The sequence below is a fragment of the Ranitomeya imitator genome, chromosome 2 (genome assembly GCF_032444005.1).
Source record: "Ranitomeya imitator isolate aRanImi1 chromosome 2, aRanImi1.pri, whole genome shotgun sequence".
Classification (NCBI taxonomy): Eukaryota; Metazoa; Chordata; class Amphibia; order Anura; family Dendrobatidae; genus Ranitomeya; species Ranitomeya imitator.
The window spans coordinates 160,652,964-160,664,551 of NC_091283.1; the positions used below are offsets into that span (position 1 = coordinate 160,652,964).

Genomic DNA, 11,588 nt, shown 5'->3' on the forward strand with positions numbered 1-11,588 from the left:
ACAAAGTCAGCCATTAAGGGACTAAGCATATGTAAAACAGGCCGTAGAGGATAAAAATCCAGAGTCCTCATCCTTCTCCCAGAAGAGAATTTATTTCAATAGTATCCAGTCTGGAGAATCAGAAGAACAAACGTCCCCTACCACATTCTCAGTCACTGACAGCAAGCAGAAACAAGCCACAAACAAGAATGTAGTACTTTAAAGGGATTCTATCAGTTCTCCATCTGAAGGCAGCCTGGGATAGAGGAGGAGATGCTGAAGATGGGGGATATAAAGTTATGTATGGTTTGATTCAGCATTTTCTGCTAATAAATATATATAAAAGCCTGTGAATCCTGTTAGCTCCACCCACACAGAGTGATTGGCAGTTTCTCCTCTATCACTTTGAAGAAGCAGGAAGCACAAGCTTTCCATACAAGTCCAGGCAGCAATTTGTCAGCTTCTTGCATGAAAATGCGGAATCAAATCATGGAAAATTATATATCCCAAACCTAGTGCTTCCCCCTCTTTCACATGCTGACCTTAGATATAAATCTGTCAAAGTCCCTTTTAAAAAATAAAATTAAGCCACAATCCAATAGAAACAGTGAGGGTGTAGAGTTACCGTATACTTCTTGCGTTTGTTATTACCGTAGGTTTATACGCAGCCTATGTACTCACCAGGAACTAGACCTCACACATGGAGGTGTGAGGCATACAGTGCCTTACTTGTCAGCAATGCCATTATTTTATCAGAAATCCACCAGAGAACTAGTCATTTAGCCCACAATATGTCTGCTCCAATCCTGTAGAACATCACAGAAACATAAATAAAAGGACGAGACAATTTTTTCTTCAAATTATTTTTTATAAAACAAATCTTTCAGGGGCTACAGATTATATAATACACTGCAAATATGCTGTATTTTACAGACTTTTTGTGTTTCTTTTGTTTTACATCCAGTTACAACATGGCGATCTCAAAACACAGCTTCAATATAAGCCTATAACTTTAATTAACATAATTAAAAAAATGTTTCCATATCTAGAACACAATTGATCACAGAACAACTCCTTTCTGGAGCACATTACAGCCACACGCCATCCTGTTCATCCCAAGAATTAAAAAAAAAAATTACAATAAAAAAAAATTAAAAAATGAGGTGGAGTGGTGGAGGGAGAAGGGTGGGAAGGGTGAGCACAATGCAAAAAGAAGAGACAAAGTGAAATAGGACAGACCATTGAGAAGTCAGCCTGTGCACCTGCTCCTTACTCAAAGGGAGTCCAGTGGTGGCATGCAGGGTCAATGCAACAAACAGAATGAGAGTGGGGTTTGGGGGAGGTGTGGTTGGGACCGGGGCTGAATTTGGGAACATATGGCAACCATGAATATCTTAATCCAAGCCACAAAAAATTGCAACTCATATCCAAGCAAGTTTCACAGTCAGATATAATACAATGCATGTCCCTTTATGAACAGAGACTTTTTCATTTAAAGCAAATAAAAAAAAAAACGAAATAAAAAAAATTCCTTGGGATGAACTCAGGAGTAATTACATCATAAATATTATGACATTACTGGTGGCAGATCCACTTGAATATGTGCAACAAGCTCTATATTTTTTCAATTTTTTTTTTAATACAAACTATCCCTTTCTCCCACAGACCCTTTAAATGTGTTTTCAATATTTTTTTTCTCCAGCTGCCCCCCTTTCCCTAGCCCAACCCAGCCTTACCCCCACTTGAATCTGTCGCACAGAAGCAGTATCGGTGCCAAGTAATACACCAGCCTAACGACGTAGACCGATTAAATTAGAAGGAAAGAAAATGCTGAAAATTCAGCACAACATGACTTTTTTTTTTCTTATATATATATATAAAAAAAAAAAAAAAAAAGTTTACACCTTGACTTTTTCCTTTTTTCAATACTACTCTATACAGAACACAACCTTGACCCAGGGCAAGGATTACGTGGTTCTTGAGGCTGCCAGGTCTCTGTCCATGGGTCTACTTCAGGAGGCGGTTAGGGTAGGTGGATGTTAAGTGCACGGATGGAGCCTTAAGGGTATGTGCACACGTTGCAGCGGATCCGCAGCAGTTTCCCATGAGTTTACAGTACAATGTAAACCTATGGGAAACGAAATCTGCAGTGCACATGCTGCGGAAAAAAACGCACGGAAACGCAGCGTTTTATTTTCCGCAGCATGTCAATTCTTTGTGTGGAATCCGCAGCGGTTTTACACCTGCTCTAATAGAAAACTGCAGATGTAAAACCACAGCGGAATCCGCAATAGAAACCGCGATAAATCCGCAGGAAAAACCGCAGCGGTTTTGCCCTGCGGATTTATCAAATCCACTGCGGAAAAATCCGCAGAGGAGCTTTCTACGTGTGCACATACCATACCCCAAGTCAAACTTGTCTCTGCAAGACAGTGACCAAACAGCATGACATCACACTAAACCATCTCCCCCGAAAAAAAAAATCATCCTCTGCAAAACACCACTACTTTATGGCTGCTGGATGCAAACCTTGGACAGATACTTTTGAGGGTATATAATATTTAAACAATAGGACCTCAAAATGGCTTAGCAAGCACTTTAAAAAAAACTTTTAAAAAGTAGAAAAAATAATAAAATAACTTGTTTTGTACTTTTAGGCAATGGATCGCTCTCTCTCTCTATATATATTTACACCTCGCAATCAATCACAACAATGCAAAATGGCTCTAGGGTGAATGGGCATCCCACGATAACCTTTAGTGCAGATAAACCATAACGCACCCGACACGCAACATGTGACACGTCTCATTTCCAACCTATAATCAGATCCATCTGCAACACTATTTATTTTTTAAAGCAGCATCAGTCTGATTTCTAGCACTCGCACTTCAAAAATAGAAAAAGAATCAAAGTGTCAACTTTGCAAAAAAAAATCCTCAATGTGGTTCTAAACATCTAAAGTCAGTAGTCAACAGGTCAAATTCACAATCCTGCCACTCACTTTCCATACAGCAGAGGGAGCCCTTGCGCTATCGCCTGTGCAAAACAGAATATGGCAATTTTACACACTCTCACATATAGATCTGCACATGCGGCCCATGTATAATCTACCAGATTGTAAAATTGACATTTCATTATTCAAGTCTTCTCTGTCCAAAATTCTAGGAGGGAAGGTTTCCTTTACATCTATTGGAAAAAAAAGGGGGTGAATAATTTTGAAATTCAAAAATGTGGAGTAGAGAGGGAAACAATCTGTTGGAACTACCAACACTGGAAATTATCCTTATAAAAAGGGGTCTGCCTGAACACTTAAGGGTTCCTGAAGGGTTTGTCTAGGGAAGGGGGGGGGGGGGGACATTGCCGCTGAAATGTTATGTCAAATATATTAGGAAAATGGGGAAGGAAATCTAGATGTATTACATGGGAATGAAAGAACACAGAACTGATAACCTACAAGTGCAGCATACAGTATCTGGTGCTGGTTTTGAATACTGTGCTAAGAGTCGAGGTAGATGACCAAAGGATAAGAAAAAAAAAAGGACAAAATAATAGTAATGAATATGTCTTTGTGGGCCCCAAACTTCCTAAAACCTGGAGACCAACAGCAGCTTTTCATGTCAATTAGAAAAAAAACATACATGTACAAATGAAGAGGCAGGACTGGTGATATAAAAAGAAAAACACAATCTTTCGTTTGTACCTAAAAACAAATTCCTCATTGACGTGGCAAAAACATCATAGAAAGACCAACATGAGAAACCAAAAGTATAGATGACTTAGTAACCAAAAGGAATAGGGGATCCAATGATCAAAAATTTGAGAGGGCGATCCTCCCCGCTTGCAAATCTTGAGCTACGCCCTAAAAAAATACAAAAAAAAAAGTCATACACAGAGCAGCCTCTTTACTGGAACACAAAAAGCAAGACATAAAAAGAACACAAAAAGAATCGATTAAAACCCCCCAAAAATAGGAAGTGATAGAAAGGTCTATAAGTGTCCCATGGGCAGTCACCGGCTACTGGAAGAGTACTTGGCCTTGGTGATGAGATAGAGGACAATGTCTTGGTGGCCGCCATAGGCCGCTATGTGCAGGGCGCTCCAGCCATCTCGGTTCGCTAGTCTGATGTCTGCGCCAAACTTAACCAAAAGTTTCACCAACTCCAGGTTTCCATCGATGACAGACTGGTGCAAGGCGGTCTGACCTTCTGGACCGAAGGAATTGACGTTGAACTCACAGTTGGTCATGTTCTGGAGAAGGGACTGGAGTTCTTTAGTGTTTCCTTTCCTTACGGCTTCCTGGAAAACCCGCTGGGTGTGGGGAATGGAGCAGGTGGACACTTCTGTCTGGCTCATGGCTGGTAGGGCTCCAGGTGGAAAGGACTCTTCAGAGAATGGTGGGGCTCCAGGTGGAAAGGACTCTTCAGAGAATGGTGGGTCTCCAGGTGGAAAGGACTCTTCAGAGAATGGGGGGCTCCAGGTGGAAAGGACTCTTCAGAGAATGGTGGCTCCAGTTGCCTACTCTAAAGATGGAACATAAGAAAAGTGAAGTTGGTGGCTTTTTGCAGAAGAGGATAGCCCATGAAGTGCTAATCCAGTTGCCAAGATCCACAAGCTGGTGGCCAGTCTCTGGAAGGGTTGCAGTAGATCCAAGCCCTCCACTCTGTCTCTTTGCACGGTGTACCTCCTTCCACAGTGTGCACAGCTGGACGCAGGGAGCACTTGTAGTAATCCCAGTTTCAGGACAAGGATGCAATGACTGCCACTCCACCAGTAAAGGCTTGTCCACCCCTTTTTTGTTCTGCCAGAGGTCCAAGTCTTGCACTGCAGTTACCAAGGATTTCAATAAGTCTTTAGTTGCCCCTGATCCAATGCAATTAGTATCCCAGTGCTTGCTCGGTACGGACCGGTGACCCAGCGCTTGCACAGGCTCCTGCAGTGACTGCTCCGGGACTTTGCACGGTCTTCTCCTGGCAGAGCATGGAGAGCTGGGTCCACAGAGCGCTGCTGCAGGAAAGTGCACGTCTGACTCGGCTGAGCTCCGGCCAGTGCGGCCCCTTTTAGGTACACACTGATTTGCATCACAATACTCCGCCGTCCTGACCTCCTATTGGTTGAGAGCCCACGTGGGGCCAACCCCCCTGAACCAACCCATTAGAGTGGAACGTTGAGAATCTGGGCGGGGTCTAAAAGTTTGAGTTTAGGGAGAGTGACAAAAGTTCTCACGCACTGAGGAGAGGGGGCTCCCCTGCTGCTGCCTCCCCCCAGACACTGGGCTGTCACCCAGGACAGGCTCACCTACCTCTCTGCACAGGCTTCCGGGACTGGGGAATGGCTGGGCAGGGACTTGTGGTTCTTCAGCATCAATACAAAATGGAATTCTCCAGAAACAAGCTTAGTTTCCAATTTGTAGCAGATCAGTTAAATACAACATGTTATTGCCAGTGACCGGCATAATATCCTGGGTCAGAGATGCGGAGGCATGCAACTGTGAGGCTATGTGCACACGTTGCCGATTCGTGTGCGGATTTTTCCGCGCAGATTCTGGAAAATGCAGGTAAAACGCCCTGCGGATTTTGTGCGGCTTCCACCTGCGTTTTTACATCTGCAGATTCCAATTATGGAACAGGTGTAAAACGCTGCAGAATCCGCACAAAGAATTGACATGCTGTGGAAAATAAACCGCGGTATCTTCCGCAGCATGTGCACTGCAGATTTTGTTTTCCATAGGTTTACATGGTACTGTAACCCAGATGGAAAACTGCTGCAAATCCGCAGGCAAATCCGCAACGTGTGCACATAGCCTAAGGGTGACAGTGGGGACAGGGTAGCGGATCTCACACACAACTACCCTCCTTGTCCCTCTTTTTGCCCCCATTTGTGGCTTTGGCTCAAAAACCTGCACCAGTTAAGGCACAGTTCACATAAGTGTATTGGGCCACAAACGGAAAAACAAAGGCCAATGTTAGCCATGTGCATGAGCAGCTAGCAGGGTCGGTTTTAGACAAAGTGGGGCCCCAAACGTTGACATATTGCACCATCAGACACAAACATTTCTGTTGTATTAACAAGCACTAAGTTCAGGCCAGTAAACGAGTGCGATTGACAATATTGAAGTCGTTCCACGCTCATTTCTCGGCCTCTTTAGGGTAGGTGCACACGGTCAGTAATTGGCAGGGCTTTGGGCTGGGCGCTGCCGTCTACTGAACGCAAGTGAATCCGCCTGTGATCACTGACCTGTGTGGAACACCGCATTCAATACATTTTTACGGGTGAAATTTATCTTGCAGAGACAAAGATAAATTGAAATGCTGCAGACTGGAGAGACATGCCTCATGTCCATATCCGCGGGTGAGCAGCGGGCGTCTGTGCACGCATAGTGGGCGTCTGTGCACGCATAGTGGGCATGAGATTTCTTGAAATCCCATCCACTATGCTGTAACATCTGGCCGCTGCACAAGTACACAACGTTTACTGACCGTGTGCATCCACCCTTACTCCAGCTGACGAAGAATGGTACAGATAGTCCTCGATACAGTATGATGCAGGTCCCATATAGGGCACATAATAAAATGCACTCCCCATGGTCATTCCTAGGGTATAATGCAGCCCCCTCAAAGTATAATACAGCCCCCCCCAAGTATAATGCAGCCCTGCACATAGTATAATGCAGCCCTCCCACAGTATAACCCAGCCCCCCACACACAGTAGCGTTCTCCCCACACACACAGCATAATGCAGCTCCCAGCGTCGAAAGCAGCCCTACACACAGTATAATGCAGCCCTCCACAAACACAGTATAGCGCAGCCCCCCACACACAGTATAATGCATCTCCCCACACACAGTATAGTGCCGTCCCCCCACACTATAATGCAGATACACACACTAAGGCCGGCGTCACGCTTACCGTATTAAAAAAAAATCGTTCCGATTGTGATGGCCGAAAATCACACAAATGTTCCTGAACAGTGACAGCCGAAAATCGCATAAATGTTCCCGAACAGTGATCCGTATGTCATCTGTGTGCAATGCGAGGATGTGATTTCCTCGCATCTAGTAACAGTGTGACATCCGTATGGCGTCCGTATGAAATGCGTTTTAACATGAGCTTTTACATACAGCAGTTCTCTCTATGTAAAAGCTCGTTAAAATCGCATTGCATATGGATGTCATACTGATGGTCCGTGTGGTGTGCGAGTTTCTCTCACACCCATAGACTTGCATTGGCGAGTCTCGGCCGAGATACGCTGACAATCGCAGCACGTTGCGACGTCACTCGGATCCTGAATACGGCCAAGAAAACAACGGAAGATAGCAGCTGCCCTATAGATTAACATTGGTCCGAGTGCTATGCGATTTTTTATCGCATAGCATTTGTCCGTATTACGGTCTACTGTGACTCTGGCCTAATGCAGATACACACAATACTTACCTCTCCTCCTTGTTCCCCTGCTGCTCTGACTTCTGAAATCTGCACTCTGCAGAGTGTCTCATGAGCTCCACTGCTGAAACACGCTGAATCACAGGCAAAGGCCGGTTTCACACGTCAGTGGCTCCGGTACATGAGGTGACAGTTTCCTCACGTACCGGAGACACTGACTCACGTAGACACAGTGAAATCAATGCATCTGTGCAGATGTCATTGATTTTTTGCGGACCGTGTCTCCGTGTGCCAAACACGGAGACATGTCAGTGTTCGTGGGAGCGCACGGATTACACGCACCCATTAAAGTCAATGGGTCCGCCGATTACAGTCATGAATATGCGGCTCCACCTCCCATAGGGGCGGAGCCGCATATTCATTACTGTAAATGAGCGGCCCCACGTGACCGCTCATACAGTAGAAGGTGCGACCAGGACAGGAAGCAGCGCCAGCCAGCGAGGGAGCCGGGTGAGTATTTTAAGAACAGCGGGCGCACAGGGGGTGGGAGGGGGGTGGGCACATGGATCTTTATGTTAAATACGAGAAACAAAAAAAAAAGGAATATTCATATCTTCTCTACAGCAAACGCTGCTGCAGGGAAGATATGAATCGCGGCTTCAGCACGATGCAGGGGACAGCGCTAAACTTTAGCGCTGTCTCCTGCACGGTGCGTGTGGTACCCAGTGGGCACATGGGCGGCACACGTGTGCCACACTGATGTGCCACAGAAACGCACGGGCACATGGAATTATCTGGACGTGTGGGACTGCCCAAAGAGGGAGTGATGGGAGAGGGAGCGTCACATGACAATCTCTCCATCACTGCTTTCAACTTTATCGGCATCTATGATGCCGATAAATTGAATGTGCGATGCTGGGAGGGGGCGGTGCCGGGCCCCTCAGCAGCCACTGGCTGGGGTCCCTGATGGAGCTGGGAGCTCTAGGCGGCTGCCTTGTCTGCCTGCCCCTAACGCCAGCTCTGGCAGATAGGATGCGCTATTCTGGCTGCCAGACTGGTGCACGTTCATAGTAAGCTGAAGCTCTGCGCCCTGTGCCCTCAGGTGCGTGTTTTGTGGTGCTTTTTTTGCAAATATTTTACACATTTTCTTAAATTTTATTGCAGCATCCACATGCTGACCATGAGTCAAAAAGGCTAGACGGTGCAATTTTTTTTGTGGTGATTTTTAAACTTCTTGATGTTTTGAGCCAAATACTGCACGGTACTGATTTTTTTATGCACTCTACAGGCAATAAAGCAGTAACACATAGCTCAGCTACCAAAGGAGTGAGGACTCTGCTCGCAAGCTTAAAGTCACATAGCCATTAATATGGCTGCCAAGGAAGTCACCCAAGGATAAGCAACGCTGGATAGGGCATGCAGGATAGTGGCAGATAAATCATCAAATAATAAGGTAGAAATCTGACCATCAGCCTAATGTGGATTCCACAGCGTTTTTTTCTTTTAAAGCAAAAGATGGAACTTCTTAGGCTACATTCACATTTGCGTTGTTGGGCGCAGTGTCGGCGACGGATACCGATGCATGCGTCATGCGCCCCTATCTTTAACATGGGGGGCGCATGGACATGCGCCGGTATGCGTTGTAATGCGTTTTGCGACGCATGCGTCATTTTTAATTAAGTAAAAAGGGCAGCACACTGCAGCGCCAAAACATGCAAACTTGAAAACACGAAATTTGAACTGCATTACTGCACTAGAAATATGAAAAATGAGAGCTTTTAGCGCATAAAAATGGCCATATTTATGTGTACCTCGTAGCCACTTTACGGCATCTCTCTTATACGAGGTCCTACACTTGACCTACCTCATTGAGAATAAACGTCTCCATCTGAACGGGTACATGTGAAACCTCTTCTTGGACTCAAATTCTCACTCTCTGTGGAGGGGTATTAGACCTACTATAATTAAAACACCTGTGGCTAGGAGGCGGGAGTGCACGATCAGAAGGCTAGAGAATACATTTCAAAAACCTGACCTGCACATCCAAACATAGACTGAGTGTGAACAGGTGCAGCACCTGTTCACACTCAGTCTATGTTTGGATGTGCAGGTCAGGTTTTTGAAATGCATGCGTCATTTTGACGCACAAGACAGGGCGCAGACAACGCTACTTGTAGCATTTTCCATGCGCCAATTTCCTGATCTTTACTATCTTATGAAAACGCATGCGTCACAAAACGCTGCGTTGTGTATATGCGTTGCCGACGCTGCGCCCAACAACGCAAATGTGAACGTAGCCTTAGTAAATGCTCAAAAATTCTTGCTCAGTTTCAGCTAAAAAAAAATCTATTACATGACTTGTAAGCTTGTGAGCGAGTAATAATAATAATAATTTTATTTATATCGCGTATAGCGTATACATGAGTATGCTCGTTACTCAAGTTTCTCCGAGCATGCTCGGGTGGTCTCAGAGTATTTCGGCGTGCTCGGAGATTTAGTTTTTCTTGACGCAGCTGCATGATTTGTGGGATTGTGAGATTGCCTGTTTGTTAGGGAATCCCCACATGTATTCAAGCTGTTTAGCAGCCGCAAATGATACAGCTAGCTGCATCTAGGTAAACAAAATCTCCGAGCAGTCACAAATACTCGGAGAACACCCGAGCATGCTTGGAGAAACTCAAGTAACAAGCATACTCGCTCATCACTACTTATTACATATTAGGGCACTTTTTTGCGCCTTGGAGAAAAGTTCTTACTTCAAATTCCGTAAGTAGTAAACTCTCCCCCCACCTCACCAAACCTTGCTTTACTTATCCTGCCCCGCTGCAGCACCGAGTCTCTGCTATTGCCCTGGAATCTGAAATACGATGTCACAAAGACAGTGCTCCAACAATATAGACCCCATGAGCCACTGAACCCAGTGATTGGCTGCAGCACTTTTGTCATGTTGACAGCGCTGCAGTCAGACAACAGAGCGACAGAGTCAGCGTTGAACCCAGACAGAGTAAAGTAAGGCAGTGTTTTGTTGTTTTTTTTTTTTACTTACATAACTTATAGGAAAAACTTTTCTTTAAGATATGTCCCCTAAGGAACAAAAAGTGTGGAAAATATACAATAAATGTGATTCAAGTCCTGTTTTCAATTTGTCTTTTGCTCAAACTGAGCTTGTAAGAAAAACTTTTTCTTTAAAAAGGAAAATAGATTTGGCTTACAAGGAGGAGAAAGGTTCTAAAATTGTGGTAACATTTTGAACCAGAGTAACCCAAGTAATTGGTGTAAAATTAGACAACAGTGTCTTGAGATGCCTCCAATGCATTATCCAGCTATATACAAAACAGCCTATTAGTTGTCAGGGTACGGTGATACCACCGTGGCATGACTACTGATAGCCGCACATTTTCAGACACAGCGGAGCAGAGGATTCCAGGAGATTGAAGATGCCAAGTCCCTTTTTCCCTTTAAAAGATTCCCTTCATGGATTGATTGCTCCAGTTGTATCAGAAAGGACAGTGGTTGAGAGCCTGTTTTTTTTTTCTTCAAAGACAGAGGGCAGTAATGGACAGAGAGCCACCCATCCAGCAGCCTCAAAGCCCACCATACTCCCTTCTTCATCCCATCAAAAGGAGCATTTTACTGACAAGAAGGTGCTAAAGAGACCCAGGGGTGAGAAAAAGCCCAGGACACAAGGTATCACCTGTCAGATCTTTAACCTTTTGAAGACTGAACCAGTCACTAAATGGTGGCATGGCCAAATAATTCATCTGCTTAGGAGTATGGGCAGAATGAAGGAATATGGTAAATGAAGCAATAATCAGTCAAGGTCATGGATCTTTAGGCCAGATGGTCCAGATATAGACAGGACAGCCAAAATATGTCACATGGAGGAATGTTCCCAGCCTGCAGCAAAACAGCCAGGAATTGTGGGAGTTGTAGTACCGAGTTGTACTGGAGTCCCATCATCATTTCATCAGGATCTGCGGGCCTCAGACTAGATCACGGCAGTTCAAAAAAACAGGTCTATAAAATCTGCCACCTTTGTATCTTGCGAAAGATGAGATGGACGGTAAAATCTGGTTGTTTTACAGCTGGAGAACTGGAGCAAAGGAGCTGTGTGTACATGACACCATAATGGACATGTATCGGTGGTGTAATCACATTTCACCTGGGGCCCAGGGTTTGAAACCTATAAAGCAGTCATGTATAAAAAAACGATACGTTATTCCAGAATAC

The 11,588-nt window shown here is 44.8% G+C and overlaps 1 protein-coding gene across 1 annotated transcript; it reads right to left on the bottom strand.

Annotated features, from left to right (window-relative positions):
• Positions 1–1,848: 1,848 nt before the first annotated feature.
• On the bottom strand, positions 1,849–5,063 carry NRARP (NOTCH regulated ankyrin repeat protein). Its single transcript, XM_069747663.1, has one exon. The coding sequence runs from the start codon at positions 4,330–4,332 to the stop codon at positions 3,988–3,990; it is 345 nt and encodes a 114-aa protein (XP_069603764.1). The 5' UTR covers positions 4,333–5,063; the 3' UTR covers positions 1,849–3,987.
• Positions 5,064–11,588: the final 6,525 nt, after the last annotated feature.

Bases quoted from the DNA above. Each gene is read 5' to 3' on its own strand.
- NRARP (XM_069747663.1), bottom strand. From the start codon at position 4,332: ATGAGCCAGACAGAAGTGTCCACCTGCTCCATTCCCCACACCCAGCGG.